At 34.4% G+C, this 23546-nt stretch overlaps 2 protein-coding genes across 6 annotated transcripts in view; both read right to left on the bottom strand.

Annotated features, from left to right (window-relative positions):
• The window catches only part of LOC306856838 (echinoderm microtubule-associated protein-like 6), a 56465-nt gene extending 43889 nt beyond the window's left edge, over window positions 1-12576 (bottom strand). The window contains exon 1 of the mRNA XM_079396326.1: window positions 11366-12576. Within this exon, the coding sequence (XP_079252452.1) occupies window positions 11366-11562 (197 nt within the window). The 5' untranslated portion in view covers window positions 11563-12576. The remainder of the gene's footprint in view (window positions 1-11365) is intronic.
• Window positions 12577-15583: 3007 nt separating this feature from the next.
• Window positions 15584-23546, bottom strand: part of LOC306856765 (spectrin beta chain, non-erythrocytic 1) — a 95316-nt gene continuing 87353 nt past the window's right edge. For 3 of the 5 annotated variants that reach the window (XM_079396205.1, XM_079396206.1, XM_079396208.1), the window contains 4 exons: window positions 20576-20784; window positions 18863-19036; window positions 18733-18775; window positions 15584-16891 (listed from right to left, as the gene is read on the bottom strand). In XM_079396205.1, coding sequence (XP_079252331.1) covers window positions 16661-16891; window positions 18733-18775; window positions 18863-19036; window positions 20576-20784 — 657 coding nt within the window. In that variant the 3' untranslated portion in view covers window positions 15584-16660. The remainder of the gene's footprint in view (window positions 16892-18732; window positions 18776-18862; window positions 19037-20575; window positions 20785-23546) is intronic. The other 2 variants (XM_079396204.1, XM_079396207.1) reach the window with 1 other exon arrangement.

Raw genomic sequence — 23546 nt, 5'->3', positions numbered from 1 at the left:
AAGTTTTAATTTTTATTTTAGTTTTAGCAATTTTAGAAAATCAGCTTACACTTATTTATTTCATAGTTGTCAAGGCAACATTTCTATTTGCATTTTTTAAATTTAGTTTTCATCTACTATTTATTTTATTTATTATATAAATATTTTATTTCAGCTTTATTTCAATTACCAAGCATAAATTCTATATAGTTTCTATACGAAATTTTTTTTATGTACTTTGTTTTTCATCTGATATTTATATTTTCTTTTCTTTCAGCCTAAATTCAATAGTTTAGGGCAGTTTATTGCTTTATTAAATGTAATGCATGATAATGGCATCATTCTAGCAGCGTCACAGTGATTTACTGTAAGAGAGCGGGTCCCATTAGAGCTCTGATATGAACACCCGCATCGCCTGCCATCAGGACCAGCAGGAGTTTCCTCTCAAACGCAGATCAAAGGCAGATTAAGCAGGGCTAAACGCCCTCAGCGTGCGTGTGTGAGAGAGTGTGTGTGTGTGTGCGTGTGTGTGTATGTGTGCGTGCGTGTGTGTGTGTGTGTGTGTGTGTGTGTGAGAGAGAGAGAGTGTGTGAGTGTGTGAGTGTGTGTGTGTGTGTGTGTGTGTGTGTGTGTGTGTGTGAGAGAGAGAGTGTGTGAGTGTGTGTGTGTGTGAGAGAGAGTGTGTGTGTGTGTGTGTGTGTGTGTGTGTGTGTGTGTGTGTGAGAGAGTGTGTGAGTGAGTGTGCGTGTGTGTGTGAGAGAGAGAGTGTGTGTGCGTGTGTGTGTGTGTGTGAGAGTGTGTGAGTGTGTGTGTGTGTGTGTGTGTGTGTGTGTGTGTGAGAGTGAGAGTGTGTGTGTGTGTGTGTGTGTGTGTGTGAGAGAGTGTGTGAGTGAGTGTGTTTCAGAGAGCTTGCAGGACGATCAAAGTCTCTCCATGTCCACTGGCATGAAACCCATGCCAGCAGCTGTGCCGTGTGCCAATGCGGTTATGAGCTGCAGATGTGTGTGTGCGTGTGTGTGTTAGCACACATGTGCAAGTATCAACCCGCAGGAAGGAAAAATCACTAATGAGATCGCTTTAATATCTTAATTGTTTCTCCTTGACAGAAATGACATTAAATGAAATGAATGCTGACCTGTTTACTTTGTATACATTAAACGCATCAAACCTTTTTACAACCCAATCAATTCTTTATACATAGAATTTGTTTTTTTGAATATCCTGTTTTTACTTTGATATGCAACACATTAGGGAAGTAAAATGGTTTGACATAAATCAGTGTTATTTTAGTATTATATACTATTGTAGTATTTATTCATATTTCATATTATGAATTAGCTTTTTTATTATACATATCTAATTACATAATTGTTTACTATTATTTATTTTACTATATTTTTACATTATATAAAAAATTATATAAATTTTTCATGCTCTTTATAATATTTATTAATATTTTGAATTAGGTTTTATTTATATATTTAAATTTTAGTTTCTGTCATTTGATGTGCTTTTTTCAGTTTTAGTTGTAGTAATTTTAGTATCTCAACATTTAATTTACTTGTAACACATACCTTCTGTTTATTGTTAGTTTTAGGAAGCAATAAACTAGGGATGCACCGAAATGAAAATTCTTGGCCGAAGCCGAACAAAATGAAACACTGAGCCTAAGGCACAGTAACACCAAACACAGTTTTCGCATTTTTCCCCCATGTAGGCCTATTTTGCCATTTGTTTTCACTACTGCATAAATTAAATAGCCAAAATGTGCTTTTTACTGTTTGTCCTGCTTTTTAAATAAAAAAATCAATTACAAAACAACAATTTAAAAATATTTACACTGAATATTTTTTTAACATTCTATCAGACATTATACCAACAATGCACAATTTAACTTAAAATTAATAAGTTAGTGAATTAATATTTTTTGGCCATTTTTGGGACCCCCTTCTTGAATCAGGCATGTATTTTTTACTGTACAAATAAATACAGGCTTGCTGAGCAGAAGAGACTTCTTTTAAAACATTAGAATATATTACAGATCCCAATTTGAACACTACGTGTGAATATTATAATACATGTATAGAGCTGTTGTAGGGTAATTATTATTATGATTATTATTGTCATATTTTATTTTATTTTACAGAACAACAGTAAAATAACAATACTAACATTTATGAATGTTGATGGAGTTGTTGCTTTTTCTAAGATTTTATTTTGGCAGAAACCCACAGGAAGATCTTAGTGCTTCTTTTTGTTGACAACAGCATGCAGATATTTAAATGACTCTCATTACGAATTTGGGAAGATGTTTGTCGCACGTATCACATTGTTACATGTCCTTGAAAAAAATGAGAAAAATGTTATTGACGAGTGACGAGTGACAGTGTTTTAGCGCAGATTTTCCTCGCTTTGGACTTTGAACCCTGGTGTCGAGAGCTCGTGCAGCGCTTTTTGAATGCAATCCGTGCGTGTATTTGAAAACATAACATTCTGCAGTTTATTCATTAATCGTTTAAGGCCATTTCGTGATTTCAATCATCACAGTAGCCAGCAACAACCACCTCTTCCTCGTCTCATCAGAGACATGAGATGCAGCACTAAGCAGTCTCTCGCTGCCGGTGCTTCGTGCTTCTAATGAAGTTTTAAATACTTCCACACTGCAGACGTGTTTGCTGCATTTGATCGCATCACGTCATTGTTCGGTACAATTTATTCGGTCTTTTCGCTAATTCACGATTTCGTTTGCCGAACATTCAGTGCATCCCTACAATAAACACATTCTCAAACAGTGCTCAAATTTGCTCAAGATACCAAAGTCTGCGATCATAGTCAGAGATCTCAATATGAACTCTTCTCATCAAACGATCTACAGGTATCATTTGATGCATCAAACTTAACTCATCCAACACCATCTAACAGACATAATAACCACAAAACACCTTGAATACTCAGATCACATGCAACCAAAAAGAAAATGCCAGCATCAAGGTGACAAGTTTTGCTCAGGCAATAACTCAAAAGACAAAGTTGCTACTTAAATATATCATAACTGAGAGCTCCATTAAGCGTCCTGAGTGATGAAAGAGCAGGGAGAGTAAAACACGGCAAAAGGAGAGAAAGATGAAACAGTGACCCTGAAGACAGAGTGACTTTGACATCACTGATAGCGGCTCTGAAAGCAGCACAGCTGCAAATCTTTCACTGATCGAATCAAGGCCCTTCACACAACAGATAAAAGAGAGTGTGTGTGTGTGTGTGTGTGCGCACACTCATAAAAGCATCAGATATTTGAGCAAAATCTAATACTGAACACTTTGGCAACAAGGTCTTGGCTTGAATGGAGCCGATACAGAGAGTCAGAGAGATGAATCCCACAAAACACAAACATGATACAACACAAAAATGTGAGATTATATTGAAACAAAAATTAAGCCTGTTTTGGCATGAATTTGAGGTGAAAATATCTACTTTTTGGGAAAAGTCATTATTTTTTGCATTTTGCATTTTTTGCAATTTTCAGGGTTATTAAAGTCAACTAAAAGTAAAACTGAAACAAAAAATTTAACTATTTAAAAAAAAAAAACATTTTCGTAACTTGAAATAGAATAAACATTAAATAAATTAAAAAAAACTTATTTCAGATAGTTGCCAAAGCAAAATTTATTTTTTAAAATTTAGTTTAACATAACGTACTAAAAAAAAAAACTACATAAACACATAAAAATGACAAAAACAACAAAATTACTAAAACTTACATTTAAAATGAAAGCAAAATATACAAATAAAAACTTATTCAAAATTAGTAACACATTGAATTAAATGTGAAATTTTGAAGTAAAAAGACAAAAATCGTTTTTTCGGTAAAACATACAACAAATATATATATATATATATATTATTAATTTTTTTTTTTAATTCCACTAATTTTTAAGTTTAATTTTCAACTTACAAAAATCATGTTTTATAGTGTTGATGCTGAAATTACACACTGTAAAAAAGAAAAGAATCGACTGACAGTCACCACTGAGAATCATCAGAATTACAGTGAAAACTCACAAATAAAGTTTCACACAAGAATTAGACTTTGTGCTTAATTACCAAATGATTTTCATTATGCACAACACAAATGTTTTGACTTTCCCAGACATGTTTCTATGAGTTTCACTCCATCAGTACATGTGTGTCGGGACGCCCATGGGCGTTTACTCATGTTTGTGCCAAACCCCTGTGAGTCAGTGAACAGCTGAGGGATTCTGGGAGAGATCTGCAGTCAAATGAACACCAGTGACAGTAGGCCTACAGGAAGGAAGCTGAACAGGAAAATGAAGAGCGGATGATAACCATGCCAGAAAGAGCGCGAGCGAGTGTGTGTGTGTGTGTGTGTGTGTTCCTCCACAGATGTGCTGAAGTCTTTGTGCAGTGAAGTGGGGCGTCTGACCGCTGTCGTGACAGAGCGCATTTGGAAAAGCCTGAAATAATTCCAGCTGCCTGAGACCTGCAGGCTGCAACCAGCCGAAGGCTTCTGATATGATTCTGGACTAAAAATATGAGTCTAATGTAGGGGTGTGCGATATGACGATTTTTGATCGTGGACGATAAAAATGTCTCCACGATCTGCTTTTTAAGAAATATCGTAGTATCGTGCTACAGCACACATTATATCAAATACAGTTCTGGTCTCCGTCTCTATATACTGTACAACACGACATACAGCAGTACAGTTACTCTGACAGGACACTGCACTTATTCGCGATCGCAGAAGTACATTATTTGCACACAAGCCTTGCTGGTTAAATGTTTAATTCGCGCGCTGGTCTGACGTGCGCTTGTTCTGAGTGCATACACCTGAAGCACGCGCGCTAAAACGCCTGTCTAACAGCGCCGGATTACTCAACTAAGTTATATTTTGCGCTAATACTGTCAAAACACACAAGGTTTACATACAGACTGAGTTGGTTATCTCTAAAATGAAAGTAAATAGTTAAGAGAGAAACGGATGCGTGCCTGTATATTAGATGCGTGCAGCTCTTAAAGGAACAGGACACTAAACGTGCTGTCGACTGTCATTAAAGAGATGGTTCACCCTAAAATTTAATTTCTGTCATTATTTACTCAGTGGAAAACCAAACAGTTGCTGGTCCACATTGACTTTGATAGCAGGAAATAAAAATCCTATGGAAGTCACTGAGGACCAGCAACTGTTTGGTTTTCCACCTTCTTCAAAATAGCATTTATAAATGTTCAGCAGAAGAAAGAAACTCATTCCGGTTTAAAACAACTTTTGAGTAAATGATGATCTAAAAATACAACATTATGACAGAATTGACAGACAGATGACAGAATATTAATTTGTGGGGGAACTATTCATTTAACGTTAACAAAACAACAAAACACAAAGAGAAAAATCACTCACTATTCTTGACTGAAAAACTTTAATACAGTTGCTTTAGGAATCAGTCTATCTAGTGTTTTATTTTTATATTTGTTCATTCAATTTCATTGAATGCTCTGCTAAATACACCTATTGTACCTGGAAATAAAGCACTGTTTGTTTTATTTGTATATTATGTGTATTTGTAATGTGTATCTTTGTTCTTATTTTTTAATAAGAAAAATAAAATAATGACAAAGATTTTTTATCTTCGCCCACTTTGGCCTAAATATCTGCCATGCATCTTTGTCTTTCTAGTTTGGCTGTAATGCTCAGACAACTTGTAAAACCAAAATAGTAAAACTAACAAAGAATCGTGATAAAAATCGTGAATCGTGATATTTCTATAAAAAATCGTGATATGATATTTTTCCCATATCGCCCACCCCTAGTCTAATGCATTGAACAGTTCACACAAAAATGAAAATTGGCGGATGTGCTCATTCTCAGGCCATCCAAGATGTAGATGAGTTTGTTTCTTCATCAGATTTGGAGAAATACAGCATTGCATCACTTGCTCAGCAATGGATGCTCTGCAGTGAATGGGTGCCGTCAGAATGAGAGTCCAAACATCTGATAAAAACATCACAATAATCCACACCACTCCAGTCCATCATTTAACATCTTAAGAAGACAAACGCTTTGTGTTTATAAGAAATAAATCCATCATTAAGACATTTAACATAATACAGTCTTAACATGGTGGCTAAGTTTACTTTTTCAATGGAGGAAGCATAATTACGGATTGTTTCTTACAAACACACAGCTTTTGTCTTCTCCAGATGTTAACTGATGGACTGGAGTGGTCTGGATTATTGTGATGTTTTTATCAGCTGTTTGGACTCTCATTCTGACGGCACCCATTCACTGCAGAGCATCCATTGTTGAGACACTGATGCGATGCTACATTTCTCCAAATCTGATGAAGAAACAAACTCATCTACATCTTGAATGGCCTGCGGGTGATTACATATTCAGCAATTTAAAATTTTTGGGTGAAATATTGCTTTAATCGTATAAACAAATCCTAAGCAAGTAGCTGTGCAACAAAAAACTGCATCAATATTCCAATATTTATTCACATATTATTATGAATAATTATTTCCATTATGGTTAAACATCCCTTGTTCTTTTGAGCGATGTTTTAATGCTTTTTGCTTTATCTGACCAACTATCAAAGGGTTTATCCTCTCCATAAAATTAATACTGAAGTTTTACAAAGTCGTTTGTATCCATTTCTCAGCCATTAGATACAGCCTAGAGAAATATGAATATTGAATACAAATGTCAAATATATATTATAATGGTGATTATGCACAAATATACTGTATATGAACACTCAAAGATGCAACTGACCAATCAGAATCAAGAATTTAAAACAGCTGTGCAATCATTTTCAGAAATTCAATAGAACGGAGTCAATTATTCCACTTATAACGTATAGATAAATGGTTTTAAATCATTCTTGTGAGTAGAAATACTTATACAACTGATTAAGTATCTTCAAACAGTCCATGTCATCGCTTGAGAATGTGGTGAGATGATATCACGCTCTAATAGCCAAATTATTCACCTTAATTGGAGTCTAGAAGACAACAATATCGTGGTTTAAATTAATTTAAATTCTAATCACAAGTTGCTCATTCAAATTTCCATTTGCACTTGTGCTATTTTTAAGCGTAGAAAAAAGCAGTGACTGAGCAGGGTCTGTTCATTAGAATAATGCAATTATGAACGCATCTCCAACGAGAGCTTTAATGAAACAAGTAGTCAGATTGTTTTAGTCCTAATGAGCTCTCAAAATCATGCATATCTGACACCGTGACAAGACAGAAACAAGAAAAGCAAATAAACGTGTCCTCGGCTGTCTCACACTCGGGACGAGACGAGACGGCGTGGAATTTGAGCTTACAGTAATTCCACAGAGCGTCTGCCCTCGGTTAAGAGCTCAAATGTTGGGCTAATCTGGCTGTGTTCAGGGTTCGATACGGGCTGATAGAGTGACCCCACACTTGCCCTTCATGCTGAGAGACACAAGAACAATGAGCGCTTTGACTCACTAAACGTCTTTACTTTATTCTAGATCTTTCAAATAAAACATCTAAAGAACCCAGAAATCAAAACACAGATCTGAAGAACCTAGAATCAAACATTACAAATATTTGAATCTTCAAAGAATCACATAGCAACTCAAGAACCCGATTTAACTAAAATGGTTGTTTTTAAGAATAAGACCTAAAAAGTATTCTTTGTCTCGTTTGCCATTACAAATATCAAAGTCAAATTTATTTCTATCGTGCTTTTCACGAAACACATTGTTTTAAAGCAGCTTTACAGGAAATCATGATGTTAATGTTTATTTTGCATAAAAATAGTTTTGAGATGAGTGGATGACATAACCCTCAGTTTTTGGGAAAAGTCATTATTTTTGCAATTCTGTTTCACTGAAAAACAGCTTTAAAACAATTCATATTTTCACGTAAAACAATCCAATTTTTTCATTTTTCAATAATCATTTTTTTACAACTTTGAAAAAATTATTTTTTTATAATGTTGATGATGCTAAAATTACAGAACTGAATGAGAATCGCCACTGAGAATCATGAAAATAATATATATATATTTTAATATAATATATATTTTAAGACCACACCTGTTAAACAAACTAGATCCCCTCCACTCTCTATGATTATTCTGGTATGTAGAAATCATTTGCTTTATTGCTCACCAGGAAAACTTCTTGCATAAATAAGCATGTAATATATAATAACAGCACACCTCTCCTTCACAAGACACGTGACCTCTAGTATTAGTGATGACTGACTTAAAACACCTTCAATAATTGTTGAGTAAAGCACAAGGCTGTTCTAATGTAGCTCAAAATGACACTGGAAGGTTATTGCATTTGGCTCTCGACTGCAGTAAAAGCATATTTTATACCTCAGCGCCACTGGCATTGTGTGTTTCTGCATAGTACTTTTAATATGACTTTTAATAGCAAAGTTCCCCCTCAGGCAGCGAGATGAACTGGGTTAATATACTCACTCGTCAGTCTACTACCAGTGTGTGTGTGTGTGTGTGTGTGTGTTCCTAATATAATACAGTCTGCAAAAGCCAACAACCCTGAATGTCATAGTTTCCATAAACAAAACACACAATTACTGCAATAACACAAACGCTGTCCTGTGGTTTCCGTTTATAGGTGCACATTACAGAGAGACCTGCTGAAAGAGGTGACGGGACACTTGAGACAATTAACACTAATTATCAAATCCATCAATTGCAGGCTCCACCTAAAACCAGACACCAGCATTGCTCACAGAATGTAACCTGCGCTCTAACTCTAACCAAGCAATTAAACTTCATTATAAACAGACATGATAGTTGTATCCGAGTGATCAGGTTGTTGAGGATCTGGGCAAGATGATAATTGCTGTGAATGGAATCAGACAAGAATAGCATCCCACCCTCGGGAGCAAACAGAGGCGGCGTTGTGTGGATTTGACAGTTGGGAAAATGTAAAAACGGGACTAAATATTGCATAAATCTGCTTGGCTTTCTGTCACAACACAGTCCATAAAATAAATGTTCATGCAAACGTGACTAAAATCCAAGATACAAACTATAAACCAGCATTTTTTATTCTTTTTCAGTCTATGTTCAATACAAAATACATGTTTCACCCTCACTCAAATAAATATTTAAGCCTAAATTTAGGATTTATGTATTTGAATTGCATATGAAATATACATGCATTTTGGACAGCAGTTTTAATATAAACAAACTGATAAACGTAATGTGATGCAAATAAAAAATTAATAAACAAACATAGCATAGTTTGTAAATAATGATATGCATCTGCATGCATTTACTAGAAACAAACTATAAACTTAATGTGATGCAAATAAATAAATACACTAAAATTAAAAACATGGCATAGATTATTATTAAGTGTATGCATCTTTATGCATTTAATACAAACTAATAAACTTAATGTGATGCAAATAAATAAATGAATGAAAATAATATATGCATCTATTAGATTATTTCAATCATAAAACTATTTTCAAAATGCTTAGAATCCGCATGAATCTGTTCATTGTGAAAACAATTAGATTTATGCAGTTATTAAAATATAAGAGATTGAAAAAAATCATTTATTGATGATAAACATATAAACTAATAAAACTTTATTTATTAGTAAAGAAATGTGGTGTAGAAACAATTTTCACTCAGAAATTACTTTAATTTTATAATTAAATGCAAAGAAATTGCAAGTAACACACTGAATTAAACATGAAATTCTAAAGTATAAAAAAATTATTTTCTTGTTTTGTCTAAATTCGAAAAATCATTTTTACAGTGTATTAAATAAACCTGACCTGCTTGATTTGACTAACACATATGCATCACATTAAGTTTACTAGTTTAAGTTCAATATTTTTAGAAACACAAGCGTCCTCTTTTACACGAGTCACCTGGAGGCGAGTGTGAGGACAAATCGCGGTCACTTCCTCACCGTATCGGCCCATCTCTCCCTTCAGGAGAAAAATCACATAGCTTTGTTGAACAAGAAAAGGCTTTTTACAGAAGCGCTGCCCTCCATTAGGGTCATGCTGCTGCCATCTCTGCATATCAACTCTATTTCCCTCCAAAATCCTGCTGCTGCTCACTGATATAATCAGTTCATGAGGGAGCCCTGACCCCTCGCCTGTTCGAGAGCCTCATGCCATTGCTGGAACGCATTGATCCGTCCAGGAGACGACGGTCTGATAAATGTGTATGAAGAGGCATGCCAGCGTTCAGATAGCATCAGGTGTCTCAGATACAAACCTCTTTATCAGAGAGGAACAACTACTGTCAACACTACACACAGGCACACAAACAACCAATAAACACTCTAGCACACGAGAGCTTTATCATATATACCACCAATGATTATTCAAGTACCATGGTATTCATATGGTACTCTAGTTTTTAAAAATACCATGGCAATACTACAGTAAATGTACAACATAACACATATTTGCTGTGGTACATGTCCAGAAAAACATGGTAAATGTGAAAAAAACTCCATGGCATTACTAGAGTACATATTCACATATGTTATTATCATGGTATTCTGTTATCATAATTGTACTGATATATTAATTTACCATGGTATATGCATGACATTTTAATGCCATATAAAAAATATGACTTTACCATGGTAAATGTCCAAAAAACATGGTATCACCAATGGTTTTGCCATAATATGTATTACAATATCATGGTACTCCAAGAAATACCACGGTACAAATTAGAAAACATGGTATTATCAAGGTATTTTTTATATACAATGATACTGATTGATGGTCATGTTAATTTACCATGGTATTTACATCATACTGTGTAGTATTTAAAAGAATACAATGGCATTACCATGGTAAATGTCTAAAAAACATAGTATTGCCATAGTATGTGTCCAATAAAATTGCAATATCATGGTTTTTCAAGAAATACCATCAAATTGCTGTGGTACATATTAAAAAAGCATGGTATTATCATTGTATTTTGTCACATACAATATAACCATGTTAATCTGCCATGGTATTTACATCATACCTTGTAGCATTTCAAAGAATACAATGGTATAAACCATGGTAAAACTACAAAAACATGGTATCATCATGGTGCATGTCCAAGAAAACATGGTATTGCCATACTATGCGTCCAAACAAATGTGATATCATGGTAGGCCAAAAAATACCATGACATTACTGTGGTAAAGATTCCAAGAACATGGTATTATCATGGTACTTTAATAGTACTTAATGACTGCCATATTAATTTAGCATGCATGATACTGCATTTAAAAGAATGCAATGGTATTACCATAGTCCTGCATGGTAATGTCATTGCAAGTTTTTGATATTTTCATAATGCATACTGTTATAAAGAGCATGCTCATACCTAATAATGTCGTCGTTGTGTCCCAAGTAAAACTTCTGTGTGTGTTCTCTGGTGTTGTAAACCACTCCGACTCCAGCCACGAAATACACGATCTCCTTCCCGGCGGTGTAGTACAGGTTATTCCTGCACTGATGTCCTCTGTATCCATGAATCCACTCCAGCCTCAGCTGACAGCGGGGAGCCGTCTTATCTGCCATGCTCTCAGGATCTGCAATGGTCTACCTTTCACAAAAGTGTCATTTAGTGGACGTTCTTTGGGGGTCGAAGACACAATGGTGATGGGTCACCTCTTGTAGGGTTGGAACCTACAGCCTTTTGGACACCGGTTCAGATCTTTAACCACTAGGCAACACCAACCCTACGGCACTGCCACCATTCAACGCCCTCCTGAAGTTCATGCATGCATCATAACTGGAACACAAGCTGGGTCACCTGTACAGGGAAGGGGGTCTGAAGATCCCACTGGGTGGCATGAAGAAATCAGGCTAAAATGATGGAAAAATGCTGAAATTTGGGTCCAGATTAAAGGGAATGCAGTCAAGAGTGATTACAAATGTTCATACTGGAATACTTGGTCACACCTACCAGCCATTGCATGAGTTTCCAGAGTATAAAAGCCTTTAAAAAGCATGCTAGATCTGTGCATTACCCTTCAAAACAACTCTAGCAGCTGATCTTGATCCAAATGCATCTACAACACGCTGGACACCTTCAGCACACTGAGGTCTGGACGTCTTTAAAGGGCTGCAGAGACTTCAGGTCTTCACCAAGGAGACTAACCTCCAAACCATCGTGCTATTAATCTTCTCTAAACGGCGTGTTTGCCTCCGGGATTTCAGAAAACCTCCAGGATTTCAGCCGTCAGACGATTCTCGACCGCCCTGCATCGCACCGATGATCAGACCTTCCCCAAAAACCTCTTCATGCTCTTCAACTCTCGCCTGGAGATCTTCAATTCCCGCTGATCCTCAAGCAAACTCCTCCATTTCTCTCGTGATCCGGATCACCGAACCATCAGCAACCGGGTCTGAGGGGCGAATATCCTCATTCTTAAACGGAGCTGGTTTAGGTGGATTAATCCCTCCACCGCGAACTCGGCGCAGCGTTGAGGGAGTAAAGGCGCTTTGAGTTCAGTTATTGGCGTAATATTTTGGAGAATATGATTTCTGGTTTCTAGCAAGCCATTCGGCTTGGTTACTACGACGCCTTGTGGCCCGTTTCCGATGATGCTGACCAACGGAGAAATCGGCGCCGCGCACGGAATCATGGGACTTGTAGTTCTAAACGGTCTCTAGTGACACTCAGCCGCGCGATAAATGACTTCAAATCCCATGAGCGCTCAGCATGCGCTGTCCAATGTGCTGAACATACGGGTCTTCAGCCAAGAACATTCTTACCGTATCCGTCAGCAATAAGGTTTTGCTATATTATATTATATTATATTATATTATATTATATTATATTATATTATATTATATTATATTATATTATATTATATTATATTATTTCAACACATTCATTTTGTTGTTTTTTTTTGTTTTTTTACACAACATGTATGACGATATTAGGAACAGCTAAAAGCAGCGCTAGAAGGAACGCTATTGTATGTCTAATTGTATTTTTATATATAATAATTTACATAACATTTAAAAAAGCAATAATAATTGTTAAAAGTAAAAAAGTAAATATTTTTAAATGCATTATATATTTACATTTATTTTATTGCTTTAATTGTATTTATAAAAACAAATATAATAATATTTTTATATTTATTTACATAATCAAATTTTTATAATTATCAAATAATTTTTATTTTTATATTAAATTTATTTAAATTTATTTTATATAGTTATTTTTTTTATCGTTTATAATAATATTTTTAATACTGATAATAATTTTTAATTGTTAACTAAAAAATTATTAAAAAAATATATAAATTAATAAAATAATAATGATTCTTAGTGCATTCACAGTTCAAATATAAAATCACGAAGAATTTAAGATCATATGAAAAACAAGCATAAGTGTTTTAAAGGATTCCTGCTTGATTCCGATTGGATTTCGAAATATAAATGTCCATAGCAATGCATTAATATGTAAGCGTGCTAGTCTAGAGGCTAAAGGTGTGAGTGGACACGGAGAGGACGCAGGGAAGGGCATCCCCCAGCGGAAGGAAATCCCGAGCCCACTGATGCTGCTTAAGACGCATTCACGTGACTAAAGAGCTCAGAGCATCTGTCGCGATCTTAATACATGAACAATGGAGTAGGTTTGATTCTGGCACTGGTGGGGGCATATCTGCAGACAACAGATATGGTCAGATTTTTAAGATTTTATAATGTTGAAAATTACTTTTCTTTCTGTTTTAAATATGTTTTCTTTGAATTGTTTGGTTAGCTATTTGAAAGAGAATATAGAAAAATATATAGCAATTAATTTGTGTTTCCTGCCAGCTCTAAACCAACATGTATTGTCTACTTAAATTCATGTCATTTAGGGGATTATGTAATTGGCTATAATCACATGCTTGTGTAATGTTGAGTAATCTAGACTGAAAGTCTCATATAGATGGATAAACCGTGTTTAGTGTAAAATGTCAGGTTGTTGCACTGATTGTAGCTCATGATATCAGTCTCTTGGTTTGGGGTGAGTCTAGGTAAAACCTGTTTAAACCCGGCTTTATGTGATTTAATTACACTGTAATCTGATTACTGGAGGACTAACCATCAACAAATGCAGCCCAGGAAAACTTGGCTCTGAGACTTAATGAGTCTCCTTCCCTGGATAATTCAAGATATTGAACAGATCTTTCCCTGCAGGTTAGAGGATGTGAGATGCTCTTTTAGACACAGCTTAAGTCACATGACAGGAAGTCGTGCTGATTGTGCGTGTTCTGGCGTGAAGGTTGTGCTGGTGTGTGTGATGTTGTGTTTCTGAACCAGCAGGTTCAAACCTCATGAAATAATCACAGACATATGGAGATCACAGATGGTGTGTGTGTGTGTGTGTGTGTGTGTGTGTGTGTGTGTGTGTGTGTGTGTCGCTTTACAACTTATGAGGTGTCACCCCTAAAAGCTTCACAGAAACACACAAGAAAAAAAAACAGCAAGATCTCTTAAATATCCTCATTGTTTCTCCTAGACAGCAGTAAGATATAGTGAGAGTAAATCAAACAAAATGTGCTGTTTAAGAAACATGTATTACTATTATCAATGTTCAATCTTTTTCACCATTCTTTGATGAATAGAAAGTTCAAAAGAACAGCATTTATTTGAAATTTAAAAATTTAAATGTATTTATTCTTAACTTTGTCATTTTCTCAATTTAATGCATACTTGCTGAATAAAGGGGGAGGGGGGGCTTAACCCAAAAATTTTGAACAGCAATATGTTCAGGTTAACAAACATGAAACGTGTTGCACTACCGTTCAAAAGTTTGGGGTCAGTAAGATTTTTGAATATTTTTGACTAGATTCATTTGTTTATAAATACAGTAAAAAATAGCAATATTTTGAAATATTATTGCAATTTGAAATTTCATCATTTATTCATTTTAAAATACAGTAAAGTAGCAATATTATTACAATTTAAAATACATTATATTTGAAAACATTTTAAAAAATAATTGATATAGGAAATCTTTTGTAAGTACATCAATGTCTTGACTGTCACCTTTGATCAATTTAATGTGTCCTTGATGAATAAACAACTTACAGATCCTAAAACTTTGAACAGTAATATGTACAGATTATTATTGAAAGTACTGCATTACCATTTAAAAGTTTGGGGCTGGTAAAAAAACTTAGTTTTGAAGTTTTGAAAGAAGTGTCTATTTATTTGCTTAAAAATATAGAAAAATCAGTAATCTTGTGAAATATTATTACAATTTCAAATAGCTGTTTTTTTATTAGAATATATTTTAAAATGTAATTTATTTCTGTGATCAAAGCTGTATTTTCTGCATCATTACTCCAGTCTTTAGTGTCACATGATCTTCAGAAATCACTCTAATATGCTGATTTCTGATTATTAAACAGTTGTGCTGCTTCGTATTTTTGTGTAAACTTGTTTTTCAGGATTCTTTGATGAATAGAGAGTTTAATAGAACAGCATTTATTTAAAACAGAAATCTTTTGTAATATAAATGTCTTTTGATCAGTTTGATGCATCCTTGCTGAATAGTCACTAGCTACATAAACAGACACAGAATGACACGAGTGTAATGTTTAAAAGCATTTAATGACATCGCACATATTTAACAGGGCAGGGAGGTTAAAGTCTACAGGTGCAGTTTCATACATCTGAGCGTCGGGCCGGAGGATCTATAGCGCTCGGGACGCCCGACATCGCCAGGATTTCATTCCTATTATGATGCTTTTGATTGTGCAGTAGATGAAAATCTCATTACAATAGATACAGTGACGGAGGGGATGCACATGTATCAAAGAGCAGGAGAGCGGGATGAAGCTCAAACGAGAAAACAAAGAGAAAACAGAGAATGCTCAGTGCTATAGCCCACAAGCAAGTAACCGTATTCATACATTTTCTTTTTTTTTGTTCTTTTTGTACTTTTTTAGCTGGAGTAACATTACCTTTTACCAGTAAATGTTGCACTGTTCACTTAACATTGATGCTTTAAAGTGTTTATAATACATCTAATTTTATACTCTTTTGTACTAGAATTATTTGAAACATATATTATGATAAAACCATAAACGAACGAAAAAAAAGCATGACGTCAAATGATTCGGGTTACTAGTTCTCTGTAGCTATATAGCAAACATTCTTACAGCTCGTGAAAGCGTTTGGTACGACCCACCTTGATCACAAGCCTACCATGCCTTCAAGCCAATGTTAATATTAGTTGATCAGCTTATAGTCGATAAAAGGCGAATCTGACGTTAACGTGGAATTGTATCGGTTCAATGGAATCGTTTCGAAGCATCACTGTCAACGAAGAGAGACTCCGAGACAGCCTCATAAAAATTGAGGAAATGTTTTAAATATCCAGACCCCTCAATGGCGCACAGTTACAAAAAACGAGAGATAGCAATAGTCGGAATTCAAAATCAACCACGATAGAAACGTAAGAGCGTAAAAAAAACGTTCCCCAATCGCGACACACTCTTGCGTTTTTTGTACAACTTTGGACCCAATTGGTGGGCTTTCAGGCACAGAGTGTGGCGTCTTTATGAGCTTTGCATGCTGGGATATCACTGGAGGAGGTGGGCGGACACAAACTTAAAGTCGTAAAAGAATCGAGGGAATGAGCCGATTGAGCGAGCGTTTCGGACGTCTACTGCTTCTTCTTGCTGAAGAGGCTGAAGCGCTTCTCCTTGTCCTTCTCCTTGTCTTTCTCGCGCTTGCCGGGGCTGGATTCGCTCGTCAGGGTAACGGTGGCCGGGAGCGTGTGAGCGCGGCTGGAGGCCGGTGTGCTCTGGTTGCTGGGCGTGATCTCCGATTTCTCGGAGGACGACGAGCCGCTGCCCGCGTTCTGAATGGCCTGGATCCATGTGTTCATCTCCTCCTGCAAACACCACACAGTTCAGCAGGCGTATTCAGAAACTAACCAATACATCTGTGCACGACATACACTCTGACTGATGGGTCCATACAGAACATTTAACGCTCATAGAACCTTTCCATTCCACAAATGTGTCCCTGGAGCACAAAAGCAGTCATGAGTAGCACGGGTATATTTGCAGCAATAGCCAAAAATACATTGTATGGGTCAAAATTACCCATTTTTCTTTTATGCCAAAAATCATTAGGATATTAAGTAAAGATCATGTTCCATGAAGATATTTTGTCAATTTCCTACCTTAAATATATCAAAACTTTTGATTTTCTCAATAATTTGATTTTTTTGCACCCTCAGATTCCAGATTTTCAAATATTCGTATCTCAGCCAAATATTGTCTGATCCTAACAAACCATACATCAATGGAAAGCGTATTTATTGATGATGTATAATTCTCAATATATAAAAAAGACCCTTATGACTGGTTTTGTGGTCCAGGGTAACAAATGTGTCTTTTATAGATTATTAAAATGTTATTCACACTAAGAAAAAAAAAAAAGTGGTTCTTTTAAGAAATATTTACTGAAAGGTTCTTTTCGGAACCCAAGATGGTTCTTCTATGGCAGGGGTGTCCAACTCAGTTTAGTTCCAACCCTGCTTTCAAACAAGCCTGATCCAGCTAATCAAGTCCTTCAGGCTTGTGTTTAATTAGGGTTGCATCTGCAGAGTTTGACAGCCCTGTTCTATGGCATTGCTGCAAAAACCCCTTTTGGAATCTTGATGTTTATGAGTGTATATTTGTATATACATGTTGTGCCATACAATGTTGCAGGCATCAGGAATTTACTTATTGATGTTCACCCCATTTACATTGGAAAAAAAAGTGTTTTCACTCAAAAATGGCTAGTCATTTCTCAAATAATAACAAAGAAATGGCAAGTAACATAAAATTAAACGTGAAGTTTTGATGTAGAAAAACTGAAATTGATATTTTCTTGTAAAAGATACTATAGTAAACTTCAAAAAAATATTTTTTTTTCTTTCTGACTTTCTGGACCATCTTTATCAAGTACTTTTTCCTCAAGCCATATAAAACAGTTTTTGTTAAATACTTTAATTGAATTGAGTTTATAGCATAATAGCAAAGCTTATACTATTTTTTTTGCAATATTTTGAATTGCTTTAGTTTAATTTTCAGTAATTTTGGTTTTTCAAAATATTCATATAGCTTTATTGTGTTTGATTTACTTTATTTACCTTTTTAATTGATTTCAGTTTATCTTTTAGTAATTTTGTAATGCGATTTTGTCATTTTTAAAAAATATTTCTATATATATATTTATTGTTCTTTTTAATTAATTCTATTTATTTAAACTGTCAGCAATTTTATAATGTGACTGCTATTTTATTAGTTATTTTATATTGCTTTATTTTGTTTTCATTACCATCAGTAACTTCAGTTTTAGTTTTATTCATTTTAATACTTCAGCTTAAATTTATTTTAGTTAGTTTTTTAAATGTTTTTTGTTTAATATTTTATTGAATATTATTGCAGATTTATTTCAGTCGCCAAAAATGATTCGTAATAGTTTTAGTTAACAATATTTAGCTGAACAATTACGACTGTTGCAAATAATAATAAATAAAAACAGCAAAATTAGCAGTAAATAATCCACAATTTAAAACTAAACCCCAATTATCGTTCTGTCTGTCTGTATATGTTTCAAAGCTTCTCATGTACCACAAGAGAGCACCACTTAACAACAAGAGCAAAGGTGACCCATGACCTCCAAATGTTTACTTATGGTGTAATATTGCTGGAGTTATGATGATAAAAGCAGACTTACGTCATCTTTGGCTTGGAAGAGATACTCGTTTCCATCAGTAACTCTGTGAGGAGAAACAGCAGCTTCAGTCACAGCAGAAGAACCTCATTAAACAGCAATCACATCACTGCAGCTGGGATCTGCTGCTCACCTGAGCTTGAAGACGTGCTTCTTCTTCTTGTAGTCGACGGCCACCTCGCAGACAGCGTCCTTCAGGCTGATGGGGATCTCGCTGTGGTACGGGATGCCCTGCGCCGCGCTCTTGTTGTCTTTGTAGAAGCCCATCTCGTGGTTGTTGATGACGCAGTACACGTTATGCCAGGATCTGAGGAGACACACAAACATTAGCACATCTGGATCTGTTTGTCATTTTAATGACGATGCTTCATCAGTCCCAGCGGAGAAACCAATCCAGATGCTCCTGCATAAATTCAATGAGATCTCTACCATGGAATTTTCTCAGACGAACTGTTTTAAAAACGCAGATTCATGCGACGTGATCTTGATTTGCTGCTTCATTTCAGAGCCAAACACACCAAAGACTCGCTCAAACTTATGTCCAGATGAGAAGCACTTATTTCCAGATGTTCAGAGAAAGTATTATCAGCAAGGTTCAAACTAAACACCAATGCCAATAAGTAAAAACTCTGCTTTAGTGAGTGAGTTAAACCAATTGGCTTGTAACTTTAAGCATGTATACACCATAATATACGGTTTTAAATAAATAGCATGAACGATAATGCATGTCTCACTGATATTTTTTGTGGAAACCGTGATACATTTTATTTTTCAGGATTCACAAATAGAAAGTTCAAAAGCATTTAGACACTGAAAGAACAAAAGAAAGAACAGCATTTATTTGAAATGGAAATTTTTTGTAACATTATAAATATCTTTACTGTAACTTTTAATCAATTGAATGCATCCCTGATGATTAAAAGTATTAATTTCTTTAAAAAAAGTATTATTTTATTTATTTATTTATTTTTAAATATTCTAATTTTTTTTTTTTTTTTTTTTTTCATTTTAATCAAGTTAAGTTTAAGCATTTTGTTGTGTTTGTGTTTTTTTTTTTTTACATATTTATGTAGTTTGTGTTATTTTATTTCAGTTTTGGTTTTTATTTTAATATATCATGTAAATGTTTATTTTATTTAAAATAATTTTTATGGTTTTAGTAACACTAATATTTAAGTTTTTTTAATATTTCATATATATATATATATATATATATATATATATATATATATATATATATATATATATATATATTAGTTTCAATTTTGTATTTTCTGTTTTTATTTTATTTAGAGTTAAGGTTTTAGCATTTCTGTTCAACAACTAATAATTTTGTAGTAGTTTTTAAATAGTCTTTTTTTTCTAAACCAATAATCTTTTATTTTACAGTGTAATTCATTTTTTAAAGCATATTTATGAGAGCACATTTTTCTCAAGCCATATGAAAACATTGTATAAAGCCATTTAAATGTGTCACTCATTTGTCAAATATTTAATATAACTGAATTAATTTATAGAATTTTCAATGTTAGCTTTTTTAATTATGAATTATTATTATTATTTTATTTATTTTGCATTTTCTGCCTTCATTTGGATTTTAAAGTTTTGGTAATTTTGTTATTTTTACAAAAAAAAAATTGTTAATTTTTTTCCGTTTTAATTTTGGTGCATAAAGTAAACTAAATGAAAATGAGAAATGCTGCTTTAACAACTAGCTGAAATCATTTTTAAATAGGTTATTTTATTAATTTTAAATAATGAAAATATTTGTATGGGTTTTAGTTTTAGTCATCCATAATAATCCTGTTGTAGGTCTAGAATCTACATTTTAATGCGATGATCATACCTGCTGGAGGCTTTCTTGTTGTGTCCCTCCCACTCGTGTTTGCGGTGCAGGAGTCCCTCCAGCTGCGCAGACGGCATCTCCTGACCCTTCACCGGCAGTGTGGCCGACTGACTGCCTTTGCCCCGTCTGTCTGCGCTCGGGGACGGGATGGGACTCGGCTCCTTCGAGCTCCTCTCCGGCACTCCGTTCATCTCTCCGTCCACCCCATCCTGCCAACACACCGCCATCAGTTACCAAACACACCACCACTCAAAGTCAGTCACACGGGAGGAACTCTGAACCAATCCTTTCACAAACACCAACACTGGCTGATTCAGAGATGAGATTCTCATTTAAATCAAAATTAAATAGTGATTAAGCGAATAAAGTCAACATGAACTCAGTACTGAATCTATTTACACTGCAAAAAAAGTTTTTTTTTTGCATAGTATTTTTGTCTTGTTTTCTTGAATCAACATATATTTACTTCGGAAGAAGAATTTTAATGACTTTGATTTTTTACATTTTAAGTCTGACAAATGTATCCAAATTAAGTGAGTTTATGCTTAAAACAAGAAAAATACCTATAAATGAAGTAAGAAAAATAAACTTGTTTTCCTTTTGAATTAAGTTGATTATTGTTTACTTGTTTTAAGCATAAAGTCACAAAATTTTGATATTTTTCATAAAATATAAAATTCAAATGTATTTATTTACAAATGTGTTATTTTACTGAAAACACACTACATTTGTATTATTTATTATTATTAATTATTTAGATTTATATAAAACAAATACATATCATATAAAACAAATACCTATCATTTATTAATATTTATTAACATTTCTTGTTTTAAGGATAAAGTCACAAAATTTTGCTAAATTGTTCAGAAAATATTAAAAAAATATAAAATATTTATTAACAAGTATATCATTTTACTAAAAAATAATTTTATTAAATATATTGTGATATATTTAGATTAGTATTAAACTAACAAAATGCATATTTATTAATATGATAATACACGTATATTACTGTATTATTTTCAAAAATATAAAATTAAATACATTTAATATATTAAGATTAGTTAACAACTGATAGAAAAATTAAATGCATTAAGTCACTTCATTTTGATCTTTTTTTCAGAAAACAAGACTTAGTATCTTCAGTAAATATATCTTAATTTAAGAACGTTTAGATATTTGTACTGAAAAACAAGACAAAAGTTACACGTTCAAACATGTTAAACACACTGTTAATAATTTATCACTGCATGTCCATCTTTTATCAATAACTTCCTTTTTTGCATGTGACGACATGCAGGCTATTGGGTATTGTTATTAATGGCAGATAATATTGTAAATTAATAAGCATTTCATGTTGACTTTAAAGGTAAAAAGTTGATGCGAGATGGAAAACTCTATGGATCTACAGCAGGTCAGGAAACATGGCAGATGTCTGGAACTCAATCACTGATTGAACAACATCATGCTTAAAGCAACAGCACACAGAAGTCACTCCAGATGTGTTACTGTACCGCAAAACCCGTCTGACGGCGTCCTGCTCCGCTAAAACACCTCTCAGGAACTCAAACACAACCTCTTTAGTCCAGCCTTACAAACATCTGTGCTTAAAAACCTTATAACTCTCATACGGAGCCAGGGAAGTCTGGCTGAGATGCATTTAAACAGACAGAAGCAGCGAGAATCACATCACAGGAGGTTACAGACAACACACTTATCCAACATACACACTGTGGAGAAAGAGTCAGGTCATTTATTGTTAGTCAACTGAAGAAAGTCTGTCCACACGGAAAACAGAGATACTGTAAATACATGACAACACTCATCTTTTCAGATTGTTTTATGGTAAATCACCTCAAACCAACACACACACACACAAACCCTACTCTATTGGACTTTTCTGGACTTTCAACACAGAACAACAGGTTTGAGCTTCACAAGCTCACATCGCAAACACAACAAACGAAAGCAAAACCAAACTATCAAAAACATGGCAGATCATTTGCACCGGTTTAAATATCAAAACTACTGTCTTTGAGCAATGCTTTCAGTTCATTATGACTCACATCACACATACTGTCCGTTAATATCCAGATGAGGAAGCACGCTTCGCTTTTACAGTAATAACAGTGCTTACAGTAATGCACTTATAATGGAAGTCTAGAGCTATCATAAAGCACCGTTTCATCACCGGCAGGAATTACACTGCATAAAATCATGCTCTTGTTTTACAGGATATCAATAAAATCAAAACACATTTACTTGAGAAGCAAAATGACAAGATATTAAGTCTTGTTTTCTGAAAAAGTTATTAACATTTAGTGACTTTATACTTAAAACAGGGGGGGGGGGGGGTCTGCCAGTGAGGTCAGAAAAATAATCTTCATTTAAAAGGAATTTTCTGACCCCAATGTCAGACATTTTTCTTGTTTTTAAGCATAAAGCCACTTAATTTTCATCATTTTATTTTGAGAAACAATACTTCTCATCTTGTCATTTTTTTTGCTTCTGAAGTAAACACATTTAAGGATGTTCAGATATTTGTAAACGACAAATATACAGAGGATGAACATGAATTTTTGCTTTGTATATGTTCCTGTTTTTCTAATGCATGATTAGAAGATAATCCTCCTAAAAAAAGAAGTTCCTCCTCAACAAGACAATTGGACACTTTACACATTAAATAACACTCATGTGTGTATGGAGGCATTCATGTAAGTGCTTTAACTGCTCCATATTTCCATTGTGCATTACTGGGGTTTATTGCTCGGACTTAAACTCGTACTGAACTGGATCATTTCATCATCATTACTCACTTATCTGTTGTTAAGGCACATCATGTCCACAAAACACACTGAAGATATTGAGATACATTGTCATTAGCCTTCATAAAGTCCACTGATAACCTGCGTTAACAACCCGTCTGCGTCCCGTCAGCTGATGCAGAGGTGTGTGATCATCAGAGAGC

Source organism: Barbus barbus, assembly GCF_936440315.1.
Source record: "Barbus barbus genome assembly, chromosome: 37".
Lineage (NCBI taxonomy): Eukaryota > Metazoa > Chordata > Actinopteri > Cypriniformes > Cyprinidae > Barbus > Barbus barbus.
Note: the sequence above shows the minus strand (reverse complement) of the source record. Positions and strands in the feature narration are given on the sequence as shown.